Source organism: Mytilus trossulus, chromosome 5, assembly GCF_036588685.1.
Source record: "Mytilus trossulus isolate FHL-02 chromosome 5, PNRI_Mtr1.1.1.hap1, whole genome shotgun sequence".
Classification (NCBI taxonomy): Eukaryota; Metazoa; Mollusca; class Bivalvia; order Mytilida; family Mytilidae; genus Mytilus; species Mytilus trossulus.
In genome coordinates this window covers 32,237,449-32,265,315 of record NC_086377.1, presented here as the reverse complement: position 1 = coordinate 32,265,315, position 27,867 = coordinate 32,237,449, and the positions used below count along the sequence as shown (strand labels likewise).

Sequence of the window (27,867 nt, the reverse complement as noted above, 5' to 3'; positions counted from 1 at the left end):
TATATCCCATATACAAGTAGATATAGGAAGATGTGGTGTGAGTGCCAATGAGGCAACTCTCCATCCAAATAACAAATTAAAAAATTAAACCATTATAGGTTAAAGTACGGCCTTCAACACGGAGCCTTGGCTCACACCGAACAACAAGCTATAAAGGGCCCCAACATTACTAGTGTAAAACCATTCAAACGGGAAAACCAACGGTCTAATCTATATAAACAAAACGAGAAACGAGAAACACGTATATATTACATAAACAAATGACAACTACTGTACATCATGTTCTTAGTTATGAAATATATTCTAGTCGTCTTTATTGAGGTAGACTAGTCATCTGTTTTTTAAGTACACTTGTCAAGTTGATCAACATAAAATTGAGAATGGAAATGGGGAATATGACAAAGAGACAACAACCCGACCATAGAAAAAAACAACAGCAGAAGATCACCAACAGGTCTTCAATGTACCGAGACATTCCCGCAACCGGAGGCGTACTTCAGCTGGCCCCTAAACAAGTATGTACTAGTTCAGGGATAATGTTTTTCAGAGCCTCAAATTGTTTGTTCTTGCTCTATGTTTGTCCTCTAAGTTATTGACAATGTGTTGCTGTCGCCTGTTATACTCTTTTGTTAGGTATTCTCCTATCGTATTACCTTAACTACTGATTAGTAGAATAATGAATACGCCGTAAATCCTTGACGTCAAATGAAAAATCATAAATGTATAATAATGCTGCAAGGTAGTTATATTGATCAGTCATCAAAAAAATATATCAAACATTGATAAGGAATAATAGAAAAACAGACATGGACATTTCCAAATTTTATTTAAAAGCACTGTCTGTTCGACGCAAATATACATGTAATACTGAAAAGGGATTAGAAAAATCACTTTCATATGATGGGCCTACATTCTTAAGGTAAGACACACATGATTATAATATTTTCATAGTAATGTTATTCTTTGAACGCACAATTTCAACTGACAAATATTGGGCAATTGTTTCCCATAGTAGGGGCCTCTGTGGCCAAGTGGTCTAAGTATTGGGACTATTTTATCACTAGCCAGTCAAAATTCGAATCCCTCACGTACCAGGTGCACTCGACTTCAATTTAAATTGACTTGGATTATCAGTTTTCCTGTCATAGGTCGTTGGATATGTACGAGCACTTCGGCTTCTTCCATCAATCAGAATTGACGGCCGCAACATAGAACAATAGTGTTGAAGTTGCATTAAACACCAAATATTCAATCTGTCAACACAAAACTAGGCTTATTTGAATGGAAAAATTGTGAAATTACCGTTGTCTCAATTTATCATTTTTCTTCCTCAACTTTACTCGGTGTAAGTTATGCACAGTGATGAATACTATCTAACAAATATCAAGTTAATATTTTGGTAACGTCACTGTCACCGCCCTTGGGTTATGTCGCTTTATTTCAGGTTTGCATTAGACATAGATAGTCAGGAATACATCATAGCATAGCTCTCATAAATTTGTTATAGAAGTGAAAGTATAATGGGTCGCTATAAGAAATTATTTCCAGAGACAAGTGCATGTTCAGATTGGGTATATGTTTTTTTTTTTAAATGATATCGCACCAATACTTATGTTTCCCTTATGTGTCGTTGTCTTTTGGGCTATATCAATTACGTTATTCTACACTGGGCTGTGTAGAACATCGGTTGAGGATTTTATGAACAAGTGATATTCACTAAAACTTTATATTTGATATCTATTATTATAATGATTTTTACGTTGAATTTATTTCTTATTTGTGTCGATGATGAATACCATAAAAAACTTCACTGCATCATTAAACTTCATGATGTTGCTACGAAATGAACTGTTAATAAATTCAACCAACAAGGTTTTGTTTTGTTTACCTTTTTTACTCCTTTTTTGTACTTCTTTCCTATATTAGTAAAATGTAGACGTGATTGTATTTAATAATCAAGTTGAAAATCAGATATACACGCTTGACAACCTAAGTTCCTTTAGAGATTTATTTTTTTAAAGATTTTCCATTTGTATTACTATATTGACTTAATAAAAAGAAAACAAAAATCAAAACGTTCGCTCTTTCTGTTTTAGTCTTTCTCACATCGATATTACTTCATGTGAAGATAGTGTTGCCTAAGTGTCTTCTCTTAGTATAGTATAATTTGATTAAACTCTCATTTAGCTTTTAGAAAAGTGATTCCGATATTTTATTCCACATCATGAACTTAAAAGCGTCTTTTGAAGATTGTTACTTTAATCATTACATGCATTAATAAAATTGAGAATGGAAATGGGGAATGTATCAAAGAGACAACAACTCGACCATAGAAAAAACAACAGCGGAAGGTCACCAACAGGTCTTCAATGTAGCGAGAAATTTCCGCACCTGGAGGTGTCCATTAGCTGGCCCCTAAACAAATATATACTAGTTCAGTAATAATGAACGCCATACTAATTTCTGAACACTGTCATTAACGGTACTAATTTATTGTAACAGATGCGTTTTCCATCAATTAATTTTGGAATCCAACATATTTTAAAGTTCAAAAGCTGTTATGAACCTTTTCGAGGAATAAAAAAGGACAGAAACTCAAGCCATATCCGAGGAAGGAAACAAATCTATTGTTGACGCAGATACATCCCTTAATTTAAAATAAGTTCGAAATTTTTTAACAGCAAACTTGGAGAAAAGCAATATCCGAATTTCATGTCAGTACCGAAAAATGTGGTTATGGGTTAAAGATACTCTCGAGAGACTAACAGTTTCTCAGCAGACAGTATGGTTCATTGTATTGAGATTAGGCTGCGACTTTGTGGAAATTGCTGCGACTATTTTCATATTATTGCAAATCATACACCATCAATGTACATGATTGAAATGTATTATTACTGTCAAAATGATTGATGTTAGACTTCCAGAACATTTGAATATCATGAAATTAAGAATATGTGTGCTAAAACTACTTCCTTTATGACATGTATGACAAATCAATGAATAACGAATATAATTTGATTATGCAGTTTTGAAGCGTTTATTTGAATATTTAACTTAGTTTTGTTCATATAGATTTTGACATAATCTTGAATATTCCTTCTTAACCAAAATGTCAAAAGACCATCTATTATGAGAAATAAGTTTGCTAATCTATCCATAGCTCATAATGTCATTCCGATTATTGAGGCGTTTGTGTTGCTCAGACATAAGTATGTTTTGGTAAACTGTTGTAAGTCGTAGTCGTTTTTTGACTAATGAGTTTTTTTGGTTGTTTTTTTTTCTATGTCTATGTCATTGCTCAGTCAATCTTAATCTTTGTATGGTTTCAAACCTTCAACTTTAACGCATATTTCAGTGTACAATTATATATTTTTCATCCAAAGATTTGTATACCCAACGTCGGGTATAATGTTGAAACCCGTCCGTCTGTACATCTGTCTGTCCGTCTGTATATATATCTGTCTCTATGTCTGTTCGTCAATTCGTTAGTCCTGTAATTGGCATCGCAACTTCTCTGAAAACAAACAACATAATTCATGAAACGTTTTATATAATAAGGACAAACTATGTAGATGTGCATATTGGCAGGATTTGTTTATTCAACTTTTTTCTATATGTAACGCTCTTTGAACTTATTTGCCTCAACATACTACGGCAAACTGAAAGTTATATGCATATCAATATTGGCTAACACGGCAATAGTTGTTAAGTTTAGAAAAAGACTTTAATTCATGACATTAACCATAACTAAACGACATATCGGCGACTAATTGGTTATATACATGTATCTCAAATTAAAAAAAACTTAATCATAATATCAGCACAATATTGATGATGATGATTACAAATAAAAGATATAATAAAGATATTTTTATTATCCCTAGACTGCAATTAATTTAGAGTTTGTCAACATGAACATGGTCAAATGTTATCTTCAAAAGACTATTGATTTAGTGTTCTTTGTCCGTTCTTGAACATGTCTGACTAACCTTTCATATAGTCTTTGGTTTAAGAATTGTTTATGTAAGAATAGAATTTCAATCTATGTAACCTCCTTTGTAAAAAATAAACTTAGGTTTCATTTAACATTTATCTTAAATTATACAGTCCTTTTTTACAGTCAAGAAGAAGCACAGCAAATTGATGAGGAATTATTTACAGAGTATGCTTTTAGTGTGGATCAGCTAATGGAACTGGCTGGGTATAGTTGTGCTGTGGCGATAGCAAAGGTTAGTGAGTTTACGATTTGTATGAATAAATGGTAATTTGGTTTTCCATTTACACAAAAACCCAAAGCAAAACAACTAATAGTTCCTTTATTTAAAAAAAGAAAGAGGAGACAATCAAACTCACACATCGAAATTAAACTGACAAAGTCATGGTAAAAAGAAAAAGACAAACAAATAAATGATGGTACACAACTAAAGGCTAAGCAAAGTGAACCCCACCAAAACATTGGGGTGATATCAGGTGCTCCCTAAGGGTGAGCAGATCCTGCTCCATATGTGACAACCGTTGTGTTACAATTGTAGTTATTGCAATCACACTACAGTATCTTCTTTTCTGTAAACCCTAACAATATTAATTGAGAAAATAGTTTGTTTTTAAATTTTCTTACTTTAATATGACTTTTGATGTTATTGTTTATTCGAGCGTCACTGATCAGTCTTATGTTGACAAAACGGGGTATTGCGTTCAAACGAACAGATTGTTTAGACTGTATAAGTACATGTAGTAATGAGTTCATTTACCGCAATGCGCACTTCTGACGAGAGATTTGCAAGAGAATTATGTCAACAGTGTTAATTGTTCTGAAAAACATTGTAGACATTTTGCCTTAATTCTTCATTGTTCAACTCCGTCTCACGTGTTGCGGCATTTACCCTCTTCAAAAAGAACTTAATCAATATTATTATACCTAGCATTTAACCAACATGTCTATGGAGTCTGGATTTACAGCATCGAGAAAATGTCAAGACAATTAACACGTGATTTAAAATTTACATATTCCATTTCATCAGTGAGTTTTAATCGTATTTGTCTTCGTATAATCTTGATTAATTGAGGCCGATGTTGAATCCGATTCAGTACTACGTATTGTAAATTGAGAGATGAAGTTTTACAAATAAAAAAAAACAATAACGAGGAGTCGTTGGTTAATTACGTGGTACTATTATATAAAATTGAAGTCTTTCAAGTATGGATTTATTAGTATTTTAACAGAATGAAACGTATAAAACAAAATGAGAAAAAGTAATCTTTTGATCCTAATTAAATGGGACAATGTTCTCAATTTGACTGTTTAATACGATATTTTACATCAAACTTTTGATACATTGAAAACAAAGAGAAAAAAGAAGGATTATGTTTTAATTTACCGCGGGAGGAAAATACCAAACACCATGGCACCAAGTAAAAAAACCGAAATGAACAAAAACAAATCATTTCACTGAAATTTAAAGATTTAACAACACGAATACAAGTGTTATACAACTTATTGAATTGAAACCAATACTGAAACACGGTGATTAAAAACAAAGAAAACAATGAGTCGAATGGACACATGACTATAAGAAATAAAACACCTGCAAAACAACATGTAATTATTATTAGTCATATACAACAATTCAGAAAAGTTAAAAGATGAGCAATACGAATTGTTTAACACTTGTTACAGACATTCAAATCAAATTGTATCCAATATCAAAATATACAATAAGTATTTCTGTAATATGTTGTTTTTTAAATTTCATGGCAATTGTCACACATTATTTTACAGACTTTTGCCTTAGAAAAAATGACGAGAGATAGTGGTGCCATACTTGTGTGTTGTGGACCCGGAAACAATGGTGGTGACGGCTTGGTGGCAGCCCGACATCTCAAGCTTTTTGTACGTATATATACATACATAAATGTATACAATTTGTACTATTACACAACATGCACAACAAAGAGAAAAATAAAAAAAAAATATCGAGCAACGAGGAAAAGTCCCTAAGCAAAATGCAATGTCAGACATTTTTGTATGTAGAAAATGTTTGATTACCCCTGGCCTTGAAGGCACAAAACTTTGCTCATTGCGAATTTTTTTCACCTATCATAGTTGGCTTTCTTTTTTGTTTGGATTCAGTAATGTTTCTTGAAAACAAGTCTCATTTATAAGGATGAGTTTCTGCTTATGTGATCAGAACGGCAGATAATGTTATTCCAATACCCTGGAACTCAATAAAATTATGAGATATAACAAATGCTACATTTAGAGAAATGATATACCGAACAAAACAAATAAAAGCAAATATTATTTTTTAATAAAAATAAGAATGGAAATTAGGAAGGAATGTGTCAATTAGTTTTTAAAGTCCGTTTTGAGCGAAACCACTTTATAACAGCATAATAAATTAAATACACGTTAAAGCCGAGAGTAGACACATTTGGGAACTACCAAACCTATCCTTTTGATTTTCACTACAAATGATTTTATTGTCGAGCCTGCAACTTTTGTTGCAGAAAGCTCGACATAGGGATAGTGATCCGGCGGCGGCTACGGCGGCGGCGGCGTTAGCTAACTTCTTAAAAGCTTTATATTTTAGAAGCTGGAAGACCTGTATGCTTCATACTTTGTATATAGATGCCTCATGTTACGAAGTTTCTGTCAGTCATATGTCCAATGTCCTTGACCTCATTTTCATGGTTCAGTGACCACTTGAAAAAAAAGTTCAGATTTTTTGTAATGTTGAATTCTCTCTTATTATAAGTAATAGGATTACTATATTTGGTATGTGGGTACCTTGCAAGGTCCTCATGCCCGTCAGACAGTTTTCACTTGACCTCGACCTCATTTTATGGATCAGTGGACAAGGTTAAGTTTTGGTGGTCAAGTCCATATATCTCAGATACTATAAGCAATAGGACTAGTTTATTCGGTGTATGGAAGGACTGTAAGGTGTACATGTCTAACTGGCAGGTGTCATCTGACCTTGACCTCATTTTCATGGTTCAGTGGTTATAGTTAAGTTTTTGTGTTTTGGTCTGTTTTTCCTATACTTTATGCAATAGGTCTACAATATTTGTTGTACGGAATGATTGTAATGTGTACATGTCTAGCGGGCAGATTTCATTTGACCTTGACCTCATTTTCATGGTTTTGTGGTTATAGTTAAGTTTTTGTGTTTTGGTCTGTTTTTCTTATACTTTATGCAATAGGTCTACTATATTTGTTGTATGGAATGATTGTAAGGTGTATATGTCTAGCGGGCAGATGTCATTTAATATTATATGCCAAAGGTGAACTATATTTGGTGTATGGAAATATTTTATGATCTATATGTCCCGTACGTTTTATTTGACCATGACCTTAATTTTACGGCACATTGCACAGTGATAAGTATTTATGTTGTGGTCTATTTTTTTTAAACTATAAGTAATAGGTCAACTATATTTAATGTATGGAAGCATTGTTAGCTCTACATATCTGCCTGGCATGGTTCATCTGACCTTGACCCCATTTTCATGGTTCATTAGTCTTTGTTAAGCTGTCTTGGTTAATGTTAAGTTTATGTGACAGTTGTAATAAAGCTTTATACTTAGGACTATCAACATAATATCAATGATTAGTAAAGAAGGCGAGACATTTCAGTGTGTGCACTCTTGTTGATTTTGTGTTGATCTTTTTGAATTTCAATGAAAGATATTTCTTAAAGGATCATTCCATGCTTTACAATTAATTTACTTATGCTTTATAAACGTTTTATCTATGTGAAGATGTAATGAAGCTACAAATACAAATGCATAAGGATGGGTCTCTTTTTATGTGATCAAAATAGCAGCTGATTGTATTCCAATACCCTGGGATTCATTAGAATAATGAGATCTGTCGAATGCTCCCAGTTAGACAAGACACGAGCAGAACAATACAATTAATAACAAATATATCACTACACAAATTAACATACATCATACATTACAGAAATTAGAGCTGTATTGTGTGTATCGTGTGTATTAGATCGGAAATCCTTTGTGACTATTATTCCTTAGTTTATTACAAAACATATTGTTTTGTATAGAATATATCAATAATTGCCAGCATTTGTATGACAAAATGACATGTTTACTGGCTTTGAAGTTACTTCATTTGACGATTCGCATTCACACTGTGTCTAAAATCAAAGAATTATAACGACTGGTTTTACAGTTTGTCTGTAAATTGGAATCACGTTACTTTACCTCGCTGTGATTTATTTGTTTGTTTTTGCATGAACCCCCTCAGGGGTTCATGCTTATATATTGGTGAGTTTTGGATGTGTCTATGGGCCACTCGATATCTCTCGGCCGGAAGTCAGAATAAAATTCTCGGAACGTCTAGAAAGTTTTCGGTCATTTATACAGGTATTAACAGGTTGTTACATGTAGCTACGTCTTTGATATGGTCCCTTGATGACCCATGACGACGCAATTATATTTGTTTTAAAACGACCATTGTACACTGTTTGTATCTGGGTCAATTATAACATGGTACTGTATGTTGTCTCAATAACATGTGAATTAATTATGTTTGAAGATTTAACCACGGGATACTGAGTGTGTATTTCATCATAGACTTACGGGAGAGAAGAATCTGGTTAACATATTGATATTTGATCGAAAAACAGAAAGATGATCTTATCAAAAGTATTCAATTCAATCAGAATCAAAGAAATATATGCAAAATATAAACTGTATTTATGTTCCTGAGGAAACTAACAATCATGATTAAAATCATAATATTTTCAGAGTTGCAATTAAGAAATAAGTATTTTATATTACAAGATACTCTGCTTTGGTATTTTTAAGAATTCATTTGTAAAGGAAACATAAAAATTTAATCTTAATAAATTCTTCAACCTACAAAAAAATGTTTATAAACAATTAATCATTATATTTCGACGTTAATTATTTCATACCATTTTAGTATTTAGGTTTTATGAGTAATTATTATTTATTTTTTTGTTTTGTAATATATCCATAAAACGGAAAATAAGATAAAAGTAAATATCTAAATTTTAAACAGTCGTGAATAAAAATACTTGTGTGTTTTCAATTCATAAAGCATGGTTTTAAATCCTTGCAACTCACAACTTTACAACAATCACAACAAAATTTAATTACAACCATAATGTTGATTATTTCATACCGTTTTAGTATAAAATAGTATTAAATTCACTCGTGATAGCTTATTTTCGTTTTTGTTATCTAAATTCAGGACACGGCAGAAAGAGCTTCATATGTGACTTTCGAAACGGTGATCATTTCTAACAGTATTCTGACCTCGAGTTGTTTCTCTTTTGTTTCTTTTTTGAGTCACTGTCCTATTATTAACTTTGACCTTTTCGAAAAGCCAATTTAAAGGATTGTCTACCCAATGAATAGATTCCTTAACTTTGTAATGTATTTAGCCTTTTAACTTTTTTCATTCGAGCGTCACTGATGCTTTTTTTGTATCTACTGAACTCGTGTCTGGCGTACATCATTTTAATTCTGGTATCTTTTTATATATACATACCTTTTTATATAATTTGGTTAAAACTTATTTTGAAAGTATGTACAGGTATTCATAAACTTCTGAATTAAGAAGGCAAAACTAAGTTTCCCAGTAGAATGTTTGAATTGATTTAAGTAAAATCAGGAAATCCTTAAAATTTGAGATTTTTTTATGAGACCAAAATTAGTCTTTCATATTAAGAGGTCCAAATCTATTGCATGCCACAGGTTTCATCGCATACAGCATCTTCCATGAGTAAAGACAGCTTCAAATACGAGTTGAGAATATAAAGGCATTCATGTAGGAAAAAATATAAAGATATGATAGATAAAATAAATGCATCCAGAATTCCACATTACAAATGTACAAAGCAAACTGAGTAGGTTTGTGCAATTTGCGTAAGTCATCCGGTTAGTAGTAATTATGATTTGCCAAAGGGTTATCATCGGAAAAATTATGTACATTCCCAAGTAATAAATGAAATAGTCGAGCTTTAAAATAACTATTCAAATAGAAGCTGTAAATATATCCTTTCAACTGGCTTCTTATATTCACAGTCAATTATTTCAATTCAACAACAATCTTTTGATGACCCGGCAGTGAGCGGTCTTAGGTTCATGTATTGCTTTTCTTTTTTTAAAGAAAGCAACTTGTTTTTTCTTTTTGAATTTGCTTTATGTCATGAACTATTTCCGCAATTGGGATTTACTAATGAAAAGACGACGCCTTGAAGATACATTTCGTCTTAAACAATGCTATTCGATCTTCTAATGTATATAATATAATAACAAGAAATTACAAATAAAACAAAATATATACAAAAGTTCATTTTAGTAACGGATGCTCATTGAGATAGTGATGTAACGTTTGTCAGTCCAATTTCTGCATGGTATCAAATTTGTCAGAAGTGGATTTCATATGTCAAAAGTTTTTTGATGTTTCTAATCATCTCATAGTTTGCCAGACAAATTAAATCTTCATATTTACAACAGAATATTTAGTAGAAAAACAGTCAATCATTGGGGAATTTGAGTCACGACAGAATTTTTATTCTATACCATGAACATTTAATTTGAATCTCCTTTGATACCGATATGTAATATATTAGTTAAGTGGAATATATCAATTCTCAAAATATGGCAACCATAGATTATTTATCAAATATATAAATTATGTTTGATAAATACGATGATGTATTGCACTTATATGATGGTAATCGAAACAAAACTATGATAATTTACATTACGAATATGAGCAATTTGTCGTAAATATAATCCCATATTAAACTGCATTTTAATCCTATATGCTAAACTGCATTTTACTTAAATCGAAATAATAACTTTGATCAAGTGTATCACGGAGATGTGCAATTTGTCGTAATTCCTAATATCGTCCCGTCATCTAATCGTCGATTGTTACATCAATGAATGAGACTTGTCATCAAATTTGTTCTTGCTTGAACATCACTACTGTGCTTCATGTTCACCTAAGTTAACTCTGCTTTTGATAGGGATGAATTGCTCAATTGTTAGTTCATTATATAGTGTTTTGTTCTATTTATCATACTCTTTCATTTGTTGAAACGGCGACGATATTGTCACTTTTTCCTTGACTTATGAATTTTAAAAGGCATCTCGTTTTCATTGCACCGTTCACAGTTTTAAAATGTTAAACTTCAAAATTAATAGACAGCTAATTTTGTCTTGTATAAAATTTTATGTTTGGAGGGAAATTGTATTATTTGATGTTGATGGCATATGTATGCTCGTCATGATTTATTTATGAATACTTTTAAAATACTCGGCAGCCTTAACAGCTTGGCATACTGTAAGGACATATGTCTGTGATTGATGACTGTATGTTGCCATTAAGAGCGTAACCCCACGGATCGTGTTTGACACACGCATTTCGTTTGTCAAGTGGTTGTTGTGTTAGCTAGGAAATAGCATACACTCCATCGAGGATTTAAATACTAAAAATCGTCGTTTCAGGTAACAACTCATGTGTTAGTTCTAAAGACAAGTTTTTACCTTTACCCTTATTTTGCAGAAGCGTTACATTAATGTACAACGCATATAATCCAGTTACTTTGTCGTCAAGGGAATTGCATTAAAAAAGACTCGATCCTGTAAACAAATATCTGTTCAACATAGGGATAATTCTGTTATTATTCATGACAAATTTCCAAATTACTAAGTGTGCTTTAATTGTTTCTCAATCAGTAGAGCACCATACTGTATATGTATATTTTGAAAGCTTCTGCTCTTAGGACTTTAATTAAACGTTTGTTACAAACGAATTTGGTAGTTTTCTTTATCTGCCTACGTTTCTCGAATTATATTTCGAGAACTGACCACTTTATGGCCAACATATCCCCTTTTAACTGAGAACGCAAGAAAAGGTGAGACTTTAATTGCATTCTATAATAAGTATTGTTAATTTCTGTCTGTCATTTTTATTTTTGGGGAGAGTAGTATTATTGGCACTCATACCACATCTTCCTTTTACATTGTAAAAAGTGTTAAACAAAAAATATTCCTATAGAGTTCATGCATGAAATAGTTCTTAGTTTACCAAACATATGTATGTAAAAGATTTAGTGCTGCTTTCGATAATTAATGTCATGCACCAGTTTTGACATTTCATAATGAAACAGTCACAAACAGGGTGTTTTGTGGTTTGTGAGGGCGGACAACTGCTGGTTGATTAGAAACACAATTAGATAATTATCTAAACTGATAGAATAGTCAGTTATATGAATAATTAAGATATATAAGATATAAGTAACCTGTATTAAACCCGACTTATTGGCTAAAATTAACATACAAATTACAACCTTATTTCATCCATACTAATTAAGGTTACTTGAATTATTAACAATATCCGTTCTGTTTGCCCCCGTGTACTGTCTGGTACGGTAGAAGCAGATACAAATTGACAATAAAAAGAGGAAAGATAAGCAACATTATTACAAATGTCTCCTCTCATTTTGTTTGTGTGAGATAATTAACAATACTAATGTTTCATTTGGGAAGAATAATAAGAAATCATCGCATGTTTGGGTGTTATGATATGGAAGTTATAGTTAGAAAAATTCAATATCTTGTCAATTTAGACGGACGAGTGTTTGCATTCGTACTAATAATCTATATTGAATTGATGGCCCGTTGTTTTATATTGCCAAATACAGCAACGAAGTGTCCAAATTCATCGCATACAACTTGAAGTTATTGTATATTAACTCCATGAAGTATATTCAATACAGTTTAATTGTTGCAAGATATGAAAATAGCCCTAGAGAAAAATACAGCCTTGATTGATTGTACATTAACTGGATGAAGTCTACATAATATATTATAATGGTTGCAGTATATGAGATGAATGCCAACGAGAAAGAATTCAGGTTTTCAAAACTGTTAGCTTCGATAGGACATAATTCATTTTTGAACTTTTAGGAGTTTTGGTTCTTAATGCTCTTCAACTTCATACTTTATTTGGCCTTTTTTTTGGATTCGAGCGTCGCTGATGAGTCTTTTATAGACGAACCGGCGTCTGGCGTATATACTAAATTTTGTCCTGGTATCTATTATGAGTTTATTTGAAGCTTGGTGAATACTGGTGAGATGAACATACAAGTTTTTGAAACTTTTAGTCTTCCTGCTATGCACACAATTACTTGATACATGTAACACTATTGTTATATGTATATTCGGGACATATATAAACAATATAGAACTGCTAGTCTACTGACTTTCAAGGTAAAACTGTTTACAATATTCTACCTTGAAAAGTTTTAGATAAAAGAAAGAGCCAGGCTAACTATTGATCATTTTTTTTTATTTTTCAGGGATATAAACCGTCGATATTTTACCCCAAACGTCCAAACAAACCTTTATTCCAAAGCTTAGTTAAGCAGTGTGAGGGAATGGATATGCCTTTCTTATCATTTCTGCCATCCGAAGCTTCTCTGATCAGTGATTCATACAACTTGGTAGTAGATGCTCTGTTTGGCTTCAGCTTTAAAGGGCCACCTCGGTCAGACTTTGCCAGCGTACTAGAAACACTCAAGAACGTTGAAGTACCCATAGCTAGTATAGATGTTCCATCTGGTAAGAATAACTAGATCTAAGAAGATGTGGTATGAGTTAGACTTTCTACAATTCCCTTTACTGATAAGTGCCAGCCTATTGATTGCCCTTGGAGAAATACAGATGTCAGTATAACTGTAATCTCCTAGTTATTGCAGTAAAATTATTAAAGGGGCAAAATTGAAAAAAAAAGAAAAAACATCATTAGGAAGGGACATGTAGCAAGTCTAGGTATGAATGCAAATGAAACAACTCTCCGTCCAAGTCATAATTTGTAAAAGTAAACCATTGTACATGTAGCTCAAAATACGGTCTTCAACACGGACATTGGCTCACACCGAACAGCAAGACATACAGGTGTACAATGTATATATATTTAAATTATTGGTGGTGTTTATCATTGCAACCAGTTTGAATTTGTGAGTGAGTCAGTGAGACAAAATTACTTACTTTCTGCATGAATCAGACAATTTTAGCGCACCTTACCGAAAAGGTGTTTAAACTCACAACTTGTGTTGTCCGGCTATATATATAGCTAATGATAGTTGTAATATTACAATACGAAACATACGTAAAAGTTAGGTTTTTTTGTAGGGTTCTTACATCAGCTCGATTTTCAAACAGTAACATTTAAGGACTTTTTGGAATTTTGAATCTCAATGCTCTTCAACTTCGTACTTTATTTGGCTTTTTTTTTCTTTTTTTTTTTACTTTTTTGGATTCGAGCGTCACTGATGAGTCTTTTGTAGACGAAACGCGCGTCTGGTTTATATATAAAATTTAGTCCTGGTATCTATAATGAGTTTATTTGACAAAGATTTTACAAAGCGAAACATGTTAATAGATGTTTTGGTATAGATTAACATCAGGTCGAAATACTTTTCTTACCAGTATATAATGATCAAAGTATTGACAATATTGATTAAAGTTTAAAATAAGGATATAACTCATTGTACAATCCTCGTAATAACATTGAAGAATACTTTACATTCCGTCTCAGAATTCAGATATTTTCAAGCGATTTAACCAACTAGACATTAACTTCCTTAACGACAAACATATTACTTCCGCTTCCGCTTTATGGATATCCCATCATTATTCTACAACGCATTGTTATTCCTTACTAGCGTTTTTGGTAAAAAGGCAGACTTACATTTGGACTATAAAGATACATAAAAGACAAGATTTTTATACAAAATAATTGTTTTTTTAAATCAATTTATATACCTACATAACCTTAGGCTTTGTGTTCTGTAACGATGTAGGAAACGGGTACTTATAGATATAGGAAGATGTGGTATGAGTGCCAATGAGACAACTCTCAATCCAAGTAACAATTTATAAAAAAACATTATAGGTCAAGGTACGGCAATCAACACGGAGCTTGGCTCACACCAAACAGCAAGCTTTATAGGGCTCCAAATAATTACTGGTGTAAAACTGTTCAAATGGGAAAACTAACGAGTTTTAAACTGTATTTTGCGAACAAATAGATGTAATTTTTATGATTCCTGTTTTTTTAGGTTGGGATGTTGAGAAAGGGTGCGAAGATGGATTGAAACCAGAGTTATTGATATCACTCACTGCACCAAAGCTGTGTGCTAAAATGTTTAACGGAAAGACACATTATCTTGGTGGACGATTTATACCCAAATCTCTTGCTCAGAAATATGAACTTAATCTGCCACCTTACCCCGGTACAGAATGTGTGGTGGAACTTAAATCAAATGCCGAAATAAACGGGAGTGACTGATATTTATTACTATAATTCGTAAATACTATGTGAAATGATACATGTATTTTGATTTGAGATATGACAGTACAATAACTCAGTGCTGGCATTGCTTAATCGGCATCCCTTTGAAATTTTTATGCCTTTATCAAAATTTCGTATTGTAATTGTAATATTTGTACAATATACTCACCATATATCTCATCCATCTTCTGTTTATAAATCAAATGCAGAAATAAGATGGAGTCTGATTTTTAATTCTATAAGTCATATATTTTACTTTGTGAGATAAGAATTAATGCGAAGTATATTTTGACATGACTAAGCTGTTTGGTGTATTACTGGCGTCAACGTGATGATCGTAACTGCATTATTTCAAGAAACATCTTTATAAGCTTTGATGTATAGCGGGTGTGGGAGTGCATACCTGCCAACTGTCACTATTAGCGGGAGATTTCCCTCATGGAGGTTCCCAAATTGAAGTTTTGAAAGAGCAATTTTGTCCACAATTTAAACAAAACAATTAATTTTACAATGATTTTAGGCTTATAAAGGTATGAAGAAGCTAAAAAACAACATTAAAATGTAATTGCAGGCCCCCTTGAAGTTAAAACTAAGTCAGCCATCTTGCACGCAAAACCCCCATGGGCATTTCGAACAGTTGGCAGGTATGGGAGTGGACTGAACAGTTTTCATAAGTTTATCTTCAAGCCGCATCTCTACCAGTGCAATATGTTGAACATTTCAACATGTCACACCGTTAACACTGTTAACGATGTAAACATTAACCCCAATATTGAAAGTAGAAAATCAATGGGCATGTGTATAACCATATGTTTAAAGAAAGCAGTGTTAGTAAACATTACATTGGCTTTTGCAGTTATGTTATAAGAAAAATTGTTGACACTTTTCAGTAAACATTTGTGTTGATTTTTGTTATTCATAAATACATGTTTCTCGTTGACCACTTACCTTATTTGTTACCAATATTGCCTACGTTTCTGTTTTAACTGGTCTAAAATGATGAATAAACGATAAGAATAATAAAAATTAAAGTCTACAGCTATATCTTCTATTTGATTCATATAATGCAAGATATAGTAATATTACACGCATCGTTTTTATTACACGACCCTAGTACCTATATTTACCCGTAACACGACGAATGCCACATAGATGCAGAACCTACTTCGCTTTTTGTAGCACCTGGGTTCACTCCCATTTTTTATGATCAATATATCAGAGATAGTGTCCACTCTACAGGGGATATCGGTTCATTCTTAACATTGTACACTTTAGAAACATCAATGCTCTACAGTAAAACTCGATTTCTTGCTATGTCTCAACATTGATTGATGGTGGAAAATTTTTTTTTATATAAAAAAAATCGGACTTTGAATTGGAACTCGAAAGTTTAAGTCGAACAAGATATCGGAAGCGAGGTTTGGTCGTTTACAGAAGACAACAAAACCCAACTTTTAAATTTATTCAATAAGATTAAAAGTAAAGAGAGGTACGAGAAGGAAAAGAGAACGCACGCAACTGAAATTACGATCATCCAAAAATCACTTCTAAATGTAGGTCACATCTAAGAAGATACAACAATTTCAGATTATCATACTATGTGGTATGGGATTTACTCATTGTTGAAGGTCGTACGGTGACCTATAGTTGTTAATGTCTGTGTCATTTTGTTTTTTGGTGGATAGTTGTCTCATTGGCAATCATACCACATCTTCTTTTTTTATATTAACAATACCATCAGGATTATACGAAGAGACTGGATCATATACAAATACAAAACGAATGGTTACAATCAAAAGTATTCACTAATAAAATTTAAAAAAAGCAATCCGCACTTTTTTTTTAATTCTTCTTATATATTGGTTTATATATCACTTCTGGCATAAAGTACTGAGAATAACTTCATAGTTAATAAAATTGTCATGTCGAATTCTCACTGTATCATTTTATATCCCACTTAAGCTAAAGGCCGTCAATTGAATTAAATGATTTTCTGTCCTAATAAGATGTGCAATTAGTGAGCGTGTGAGATGTACAATACAATTATAAATGAACTGAAATGACGGTAGTATTGATCATGGAGCATCTTATGTATAAGCGAAGAAATATTTAAGGATGTTTGCTCCTCCATTTTTTTATTTTTTGCCAGATTTTCGGAATCCTCTGGTTTTATCCATGTATTGTCATTAAAATATTTTGCCCACTAACCCCTACTTTTCTTTTCATAATTTAAATACATAAAGTTTTAAAGGCCATTTTTCAAAATTTTATAAAATTCTTGTTATTTTTTCATAGTTTTTGCAATGAATAAGGGGCCAATGTTAAATATATGAAAAGTCTATATAGAATTATTTCCCGCCAAATTTTCAATGGCTTATATCTCGAAAACAAGCATTCGGACCCTTCATTTTTTTAAAACTTTTTTTACTTTATTTATATACAATCAATTTATAATTATAGTCTTTTAAAAAGCTTGTTATTTTTTAACAGAGGAGCGAACATCCTTGCCCGCGTCACACTGTCCCGATTTTTATATACGATGGACACCCGAATGCGAAAATTGTAAGTTCGTACGAAGTTGATCCCGATCTCGTTGAAATACCAAAAAGTGACCGAAGCAAGTACGATGAATAACGAAGTCTATAGGATGGTGCCGAAATTATATACGATAGCAATTAAAAGATGGACATACGAAGGTTAACCGAAGAAGGTTATTTAAGCTTAATATCTCAGCCGAAGCCTACACGATGGATCACAAAGGCTACACGATGGATTACGAAGGCTACACGATGGATTACGATGATGGCACGATGGCCATACGATGTCTAAAAACGTCGTGTACAGCTTACGATGCATTTAAATTATATGCCGAAGGCACCCTTGTGAACACTCTTCTGCCTCAAACGATGTTAACCACATTTGGTATATTGTTCCTCCTTGCAATGATCTGACATTTTTTACGTTCAAGGCCAAAGGTCAAGGTCATGCAGATGGACTTGTTTTTTCTCCTTGAATATAGCGCATGGCACTTTAAATGTATTTAAGCGCAAAAATTAACTTACATTTAGCTGGATTTATTGCCGTCGTAATGCCATCTTGTCGCCTTCGTACTTTTATTTGATGGCAACACGACGGGATTACAAGGTCTTCATGAAGTCGTGTCGCCATCGTTAGACCATCGGGTAACTTCGTGATTCATTCGTGAAGACATCGTAATGTCAAAACTGTCCGATGGAAATGATGGAAACACGAATGCAATACGATGTTCAAATATCCATTCCAGGTGAAATCACGATGGTGAGGATGGTGATACGAACTCAATACGAACCCTCAACATCGGACGCACCTTCTTGAAGTTGTCCTCGAAGGCTAGAAAAAGTGGCCGATGGTTCTACCATGGTTAAAGATGGCACTACAAATAACCCAATCTGGATACGATCAGTCCTGATCTGGAAAATTTCCATAAACGTATTGACATCGGCGTAAAAATCGGGACAGTGTGACGTGGGCATAAGGATGTGAGGTGTGTGAAAGTTATGCCAAGGGTCTACAGATTGTAACAATAGCAACACATTCTTTATTTTCCTCAAACACAGACGTGTACATGATGTCAATTTATATAAAACATACATAAAATACAGCAGAAATATATACTATGCATTTTTTTTGTCGTGCCTTCGGCTTTTGTCGAAAAAAAACAAGAAATCGCGATCCTTCACTCCGTCGTCGACGGTGGCGTCCACAAAGATGCAAGCTGTGGTTAAAGTTTTTGAAATTTTAATAACTTTCTTAAACCATCCCGGATTTCTACCAAACTTAGACAGAAGCTTATTAATGATCATTAGATAGTATCAAGAAGTAAATTTCGTAAAAAAAAACAAATCCTGTTTTCTGTGTTTTTCTTATAAATGGACTTAGTGTTTTTCTGCCAGAAAACATTACATTCACTCTGTGGTTTGAATTTTTTGAAATTTTAACAATTTTTCTTAAACTATCCTAGATTTCTATCTAAAAGATATGAAATTTGTAACTGATTATTTAAACCCTAAAGAACGTTACACTATAAAATACAGTATACTGTTGTAGAAATGTAAGCACGAAAGCGATAGTATATATGAAGTATTGTTTATGGAAATAGGTCAAGCAGTACAAGAACAATATCATATTGAGAACTTGTGCTCCCAATTTTTTTTATAAAACAAAACATAACAATGAAATATGTAACAGACTTGACTCAAATCGATTTGAAAGCCAATTGAAATACATAATTATGTGAATTACAAACAAACACGATTCTCAGAAGTATAAGCATACAGACACCAAAAGATTTAGAGTATAAACATCATAATATTTAATATATAAAAGTGACAGACGCCAATGAAAAATTATTGATCTGCCTTGTAACTTTAAATTCAAATGCAAAAACTGTTTACCTAGTAGTTCAAAAAGTATCCTACGAGAAGAAATCAAGGAAAATTAAGAATATTTTTTATAATTATTTTGATTTTTTTTAAATAGACTAGACCGTTGGTTTTCCCGTTTGAGTGGTTTTTAGTACTTTTGGGACCCTTTTATAGCTTGTTATTCGGTTTGAGACAAGGCTCTGTGTTGAAGGCCGTGCATTGACCCATAGTGGTTTACTTTTATAAATTGTTATTTGGATGGAGAGTTGTCTCATTGGCACTCACACCACATCTTCCTATATCTATTAAAACATCACTGTATGAAGAAAATCATTTGAATATATTGAATAACTTTATCTGAGAAAAGCTATTCCAATATTCAGGATTTTATCTTAAGATTAAAACAAGAAGATACTCTCAATGTGAAGTTTATCAAATAATTTGTACAAAATGCGATTCAAATAAAGTGATAGATGAACTTCATTTCCTTATAGAATGTCCTGCATACTGTTTGGATAGGAATTTGTTATTTCATGTAAAATTAAATATTTAAAGAATGTAAAGATTTTCACACCTTATATATGTTTAATACATGTTATGGTTATTTAACTGTGGGTACATGCATATCAGTATTTTGAAACTTTTGTCTATTTCTCATAAAAATATGCTTTGAGAAAACATTAAATTTTATGTAACACTGTGACACTGTTAGCAATATTATTATTATTGTTTTGTTTTGTTTTGTTTTATTTTGCTTTGCTTTGTTTTGTTTAGTTTTGTTTTGTTTTGTTTTGTTTTGTTTTTTGAGTTTACGTTCCACTTACAACAGAAAACTTCAATTATTGGGCATTGACATTTATAGTTTAACCATCATCCTTATCGTAATGCAATTATATTTTATACAATGTGATGAGTAAGCTGATTTCTACAATCGCCACTGCCCTGACGACACCGAATGCAAGTGCACGACAAATTATATATATAGCAATCGCAAGCTTTCCTACGAATAGTTTCATAGGCGGACTCAAGGGGGGATTTGGTTGGTTATATAGGGAATCACTGAAGTATGACTGGAGCCCCCCCCCCCTTATTTTAGGTCAGTCAGCGGGCCCCCTTATGAAAAGTTCTGAATCCGCTTCTGACTGTTTTGCTTTTACATCTACATCGAATTAAGGTGGTACCCAATACCTTAACTCAAATTAATTTGACTCGTTTTATTTTTAAAAGTATTTACTTTGACCCTTTACAAAAAATTTAAGAATTTTAAAATTTTGAACCAACCATCTTATCCGAAAAATTACACTGGTTGTACAGCAGTTTGACAAACACCAAATCTGATCACTGAGAAGCTTTATATTACATATACAACACAACGTCGTCAAAACGTTTAGCTGACTTTACAGAGTTATGTTCCTGTAGTGTTAGGTACCACCTTAAGGTGCTATAAACAGTTTCGTATAAAAAAAAACTAGGGGTTATTCCCCGACTAAAAATAGACTTGGAGGGAAGTCCCTTTTTATCAACATAATTGGTAAAAAAGTATCATGTTTTTATATTTGATTGTAAAAATAAGTTAATTAGCTTCAATTAAAACAGGTTGAATGATTAAAATATAATTTTTAAAAATTAGATTAAATACACATGTTTTAAGGGGAGACAAACTGTAAACATCCTGTTTTTTTGGCAGTGAAAAGTGCAAAACTTATTTGCACCCACTGTAGCTCTTTTCGGAGCAGGCGAACGTAGCCTGAAGCTTAAATTTTTAGAAAGACCAGGTAAACACCTATGAAATTCATACAGTTTTGAATATGAAAAATGTGCATGTATCATGTCTGCATGGGTGTGCACATGGCCTGATTTCATGTTTTTTATGCATAGATTAGGCAATGTTTTTCCCATTTTCTCTGGATAAAACTTTTTGGTACTATTAAAAGTACAATTTATTTTTATTTCATTATAAACTAGAGAAAATTCTGATTCTAACAATATCTAGTTTTATACAAGTATCTTCATTAACATTAACACCACTAAGGGTCAATTATAGATGGTCCCTCAAAATATAACGTCATAGAAAAAAACTGTTGATTGCACCCTTAAATGTACTACATTTTCAATACTAGATCAACAACCACGTGCACACACATTACCCTTTAAAATAAGGATAAAACAAAGCAGTCTAAAGTTTTTAACTTGTAAAGAAGCCGTTACTTTATAAATTGGGACTTAGGTGAAGAGTTGTATCATTGCCACTCATACCACATCTTCTCATATCAATTTAAAACGAAAACAACTTTTAATTTAATATTTTTCATTGATGTTGACAAAGGAAAGTTTACAAGACGCTTTTTATTTCAAAAACCTGCGTTTGTCGTTTGTATATATATAATTAATTATAGACGTCATTATACATCAATCGCCTTCTCCATCCCTTATATACCAAAGTTGATTGACCAGTGTCCAGTTGTATCTAGATTTTAACTTCATTATCTCCTTATTTGAACGCAAGTGTTTATATATGATGATAATGAATCGTGTTACTAGGGAGAATTGAGGCTGATTGTTTTGTACAGAGGCTGCAATCATGTAATGTACAGTCGTCTAGACAACAGCGGACTTTGACCGGGATTATGACATAATAAACTATGTTAATAATCACACGTGGCATGACTTTTTTTGTCCTTATTAAAGCATCAATCATTAATTAACAGTATGTACGACTTGTTATATATTAAATGATATAACAATAGAGGACAGTCGACATTTGTATGTGCGTGTGTGTGTTTGCATGTTTGTATGTAAACGTAATAGAATTAGCGATTACGAATTAATTGATATACAGGTGTTTTGAATGGAAAAAAAACATGTCTAACGTGAAGATGACGTTTATGGCTCGTTTTAACTCTTATGTGTTCGTGTCCAAAGTCGGTGATATTGTCGACAAGTTTCATTACATTTTGGAATGTTCGGCGTGATTGCCAAACGTAAAAAAAAATATTTTAAAGCACAGATCAAATAATTGAAATGTCAAAATCGCGCGATCGTTTGAAAAACAACAATCCATCACAACTAAACAAAGATAATAATGTAACTATATTGCTAAGTATGTTGAATAATTAATGAATGCCTAGAATCTCCGGTGTATCAATGTCTCTACCTTCAATTTGTATTTGTTTTATATTGCGCATGTTAATTATCTGTGAATATGTCTACACCATCCAATGGCAAATGTTATATTTCATGTTTAAGGTGGTACCTAACACTTTAACTAAAATTGATTTGGCTCTTTTAATTTTCTTAAAATTTCGACAAAGTATTTACTTTGACCCTTTGACAAAAATATAAAAATGTGAACAAATTTGAACCAACCGTTTTATCAGAAAAAATACACTGGTTATATAGCAGTTTGACAAACACTAATTTTGATCATTGAGAAGCTTAATATTCCCTTAACAACACAATGTAATTAAAACGTTTTGCTGATTTTACAGAGTTATCTCCCTGTAGTGTTAGGGACCACCTAAAAACATAAATCCAAAACTTTGTTTTTACCAAGTGGGACGATACAACGAATCACGAAATACTATGCTGCTACTTACTAAATACAAATGTAGGGATGTATAGAAAAGGTGCTAAGCTTTACCATAAGGAGGCTATCCAGGGGCACGCCAACGAGTTTAACGTAAAAATAATGTCACCATGTAAGCTTGGTGGGGTTCGTGTTGTTTATTCTTTAGTTTTCTATGTTGTGTCATGTGTAATTTTGTTTTTCTGTTTGTCTTTTTCATTTTTAGCCATGGCTTTGTCAGTTTGTTTTAGATTTATGAGTTTGACTGTCCCTTTGGTATCTTTCGTCCCTCTGTTACGTCCTACAATGTATATCAAATACTTGCCACTGGTGGCTAAAGTGTTTCGTATATATATATATGTTTAATACTTGTGATGGTACATGTATAGCTCTTCCAAAACGCCACAGCTTGTCTGGAAAAACAGCCATTGGACGTCAGAGTAATCTCGGACAATTTAATTCCTGCATTATACGTTTTACTCCTGCTGTGTGTATATTGCTGATATTGGACTACTACATTTGTAGTTACCGATACCTCCAGTAATCGTTCCGTAAATTAGTTCTCCAATGATTGAATATTACCATTGTAAACTCTTTTTTTTTTGCTTTCTTTTGTACCTGATGAAGACAAAAACGCGTTTCTTTCGAATGGAAATCGATATTTCATTTTTTTTTTAATTTCACATAGAAAGAACAATGTATTGTTTACATCGATTTCATTTAGCGATAATCATTTTATTAACAAGATAGGCAACATGCCGCCGGCGGAAGTCATTTATCCATAATGATTCCTAGCCACATGCCGTATTTACATAACAATTTATAATTTGTTATGTTAAAGGATTTACTTATTATAGCTTTCAGCTATTACACACGTATATTGGGAGAAAGAGACCTTTGTATCAACTCGCAGAGGGAGATGGACATTATTTGATATATACATTGTAATTCTAGTCTATAATTCAATCCCCGAACACATTACAACTAATTATGCAGTAAGACAATAGTCTCCGGTCAGAGTTATTGTTTATAAACCCATACCCAAATATAAAATGTGCACGCGTCCATTTTAAAAAAATAAAAATCGAAAAAAAAAATATTTGAAAATTGTTTCGATTTTTGAAAAAAATGTAGGAAAAAGACATTTGGATTTAACTTTTTAATTCAGATAAATTGTTTTTAAAATTTTTTTGCAAATAAATGCAGGGACTATGGTCATTTTTTTCCCACAAGATGTAAATATGAAGCATTACCAAATATACATGTAACACCCATGATCTAATATCTTAAGTTCACTTTTGATCATCTTTTCAATTTGAAAGATGCAAGTTGGAACTAGAAGTTGATAAAAAAAAAAAAGTTTAATCCACGCATTACTATCACCGGGTATCCGGATCTGACACCACACACACAGTGGTCCGAATGAGTTCTGACTTCGGACAGTGGTCGGAATCCCGAGGAGAAATTAATGCAGTGGTGGGTATATTAATAATGAAGCCGACTACCACAAAGGAATTATTCTCCGTATCATTTTGGATTGTGATAATCGATGTTTTAATAAAGTAGTGGGTCAAATATTGGACCATCTGTAGTGCATTTATTTTCATTTACCTATACAGCCACGTATATATATATATTATAAAGTAGGATTCATTGTGTCTATGCATATAGATATAGGGAGATGTGGTGTGAGTGACAATGAGACAACTCTCCATCCAAAAAACAATTTTAAAAAAAGTAAACCATTATAGGTCAATGTACGGCCTTCGACACGGAGACTTGGCTCACACCGAACAACAAGCTATAAAGGGCCCCAAAATTACTAGTGTAAAATCATTCAAACGGGAAAACCAACGGTCTAATCTATATAAACAAAACGAGAAACGAGAAACACGTATAAATTACATAAACAAACGGCAACTACTGTACATCCGATTCCTGACTTAGGACAGGTGCAAAAAAGTCCATATGAGACTTAAGACTAAATGCATTAAAATAAAATTTACTACAATTTGCGGATGTTTTTGTTTGTTATACTTTACTAACTTATCTACGACCAATCAGACAAACTTATAAGGTTTCAAGAGCGCAATTATTTGTTTGATTTAAGATGGTACTCAGAATACGGCTTCTGGTTCGATGATACAGGATTGGAATGACTTTTAATCAAAAGCCCATTCAGTTGTTTATAAAAATCTTGAAAATCAGATTCGCATGTAACAAAATACTTTAAATATCTTCCACTTCTACACGTCGAATCCATTTAAAATATTTCTTTTTTATTAAGAAAAAATAAAAGACGATGTTTTTTAACTGCATTTTAAGATAATTTTGCCGCATGAACATACAATAGGTTTTGGTTGTAATGCCCCACTGGCATTCTAGTAGCAGGAACTGCTACCCGTTTTTTTCCTAGTTTGTTCAGTTTTCGTGAGAAAAAAAATACGTGACATCACTGGTACCCTATGGAAAATGCATTACGAAAAATTGAGCTCTTGTAACCATAATGCATTCAGTCAATGTTTATGTAAAACGGGAGATAATCGAAGTTCGTTCTTATAAATGTATTATACAAGTATGCCTTATATGTACAAATGTACGAGACAAATCAAAAGCATGACGTATGTTTATACTCTGACGATTGTGGCCTGTTAATTTTCACTCTAAAGAGATTTGTAGGGGTAACACAACAAATTTCTGCATGTCTTTTAATTGCTTTCATCTATGACTTCTATTTTGCATGATACCAACTTTGATTTTTTTTATTATGAAAATTTAAATAACGAACAATGGCGACAAGTCGAAAACCATTTTTTTTCCTTTCAATTTTAAAATTACATAAAGTAGCAGCTGAGGGTGAAACAAACATTTTTTTTCTCTCAGACTCAAAAACAAATTTTTTTTTCTCCAAAAACTGGAAACAAACTTTTTATTCCAAAAAAATCCATAGCCCCCCGCAGAAAATCAAATGGTTGCTGCTTTAACTCATCAACATTTAGTTTTACTTATTGTCCGTATACTATAACAAAGTAATCAGACCCACTTAAGATCTTGTAAGTATTTATCTAATCAACACAGTAATATTGACATTTATATTTAAGGTGATGATAAAGACCAAAATCTTATTGTTTAATGGCTGAAATAGTAGATAAACAAAATAATAAAAGATCATTGCATACCTCATATTTGTTTGAATAATTTTTGTTAGATAAATAATACATAACAAAGAAGATGTGGTATAATTGCCAATGAAACAACTATCCACAAAAGACCAAAATGACACAGACATTAACAACAATAGGTCACCGTACGGTCTTCAACAATGAGCAAAGCCCATACCGTGTGGTCACTCCGACTTTTAAAGACATGTATTACCCACCAAGTCCCAGCGTAATGGAAGGGAAGGGGCCTCCATTTGACTGTGAAGGATGTAAACATGTAGAGCCTAGTCCGCTCCGTTTTAAAAGAGTGCCACTCTCCCTTCATGTAAAGAAACCTTGCAATCACGCCTTAACAGTTGCATATTTCAAGGCAGAGTTTCAGCATACCAAACATAACGTTTTACTAGTTACAGCCCCTTTTGTCGTTACTCCATTTCGATCTACCCTCTGCGGAACCTGACAGTCACTGATTTATTGCTTAATTTATTTTTAGACACGGATGAGGATGAAATATTTGCTACTGGATTTGCAGCAATCATCAATCAATCAATCTATTAAACACAAATTCAAATTACGCAACTGGCAAATTATTGTGTCTTTTACAAAAAAAAAAGATAAATAACCGGAGATACACGAGTTACATGTATTTATCTTTGTATCAATAGTGGTAGCTTAAAATGAAAATAGATATCTAACCAGAAATAGATATTATTAGTATCTATGAAATATTTGCTACTGGGCGCGCAGCAATTATCAATTAAATCAATTGAACAAGAATTAAAATTCCGCAACTAGCAAATTAGTGTGTCTTTTACAAATAGAAGAGACATACCCTGAAGATTCACTCGTTATATATATATGATAAGTGAATGAAATATTTGCTACTGGGCGCTCGGCAATCATAAATTTATCAATCAATCAATCAACCAATTAAACCACAAATAAAATTACGCAACTGGCAAAGTATTGTGTATTTTACAAACGGAAAAGAGACATACCCAAAAGATACACTTAGTCTAGTTATATATCTTTATATCATTAGCGGTAGCTTATACAAATGATCACAAATGAAAACAGAGAGCTACCCAAAAATATATACTAGTACAAATGCATCTATGAAATATTTGCTACTGGGCGCATAGCAATTATCAATCAATACATTAATCAATTGAATAAAAAGTAAAAGTCCGAAACTGAAAAATAAATATTTCTGAAACATAACAAAAATGAGATATACCCAGAGATACACTAGTTATATATCTATGATTATTGGTAGCTCAACAATTGAATGTAGAGATTTATCCAGTATTATATATATCAATGATAAGTGGTAGGTACACTGCACTGAACCAATGATAAAACATCCCCTCTGATGAT

At 32.5% G+C, this 27,867-nt stretch overlaps 1 protein-coding gene across 5 annotated transcripts in view; it reads left to right on the top strand.

The window, feature by feature from the left end:
* The window catches only part of LOC134718764 (NAD(P)H-hydrate epimerase-like), a 96,967-nt gene extending 80,666 nt beyond the window's left edge, over window positions 1–16,301 (top strand). For 4 of the 5 annotated variants that reach the window (XM_063581463.1, XM_063581465.1, XM_063581464.1 and 1 more), the window contains 4 exons: window positions 4,121–4,229; window positions 5,780–5,890; window positions 13,365–13,626; window positions 15,129–16,301. In XM_063581463.1, the coding sequence (XP_063437533.1) occupies window positions 4,121–4,229; window positions 5,780–5,890; window positions 13,365–13,626; window positions 15,129–15,358 (712 nt within the window). In that variant the 3' untranslated portion in view covers window positions 15,359–16,301. Of the gene's footprint in view, window positions 1–753; window positions 920–4,120; window positions 4,230–5,779; window positions 5,891–13,364; window positions 13,627–15,128 lie in introns of those variants that run through there. The other variant, XM_063581461.1, reaches the window with a different exon arrangement.
* The last annotated feature ends 11,566 nt before the right edge of the window (window positions 16,302–27,867 follow it).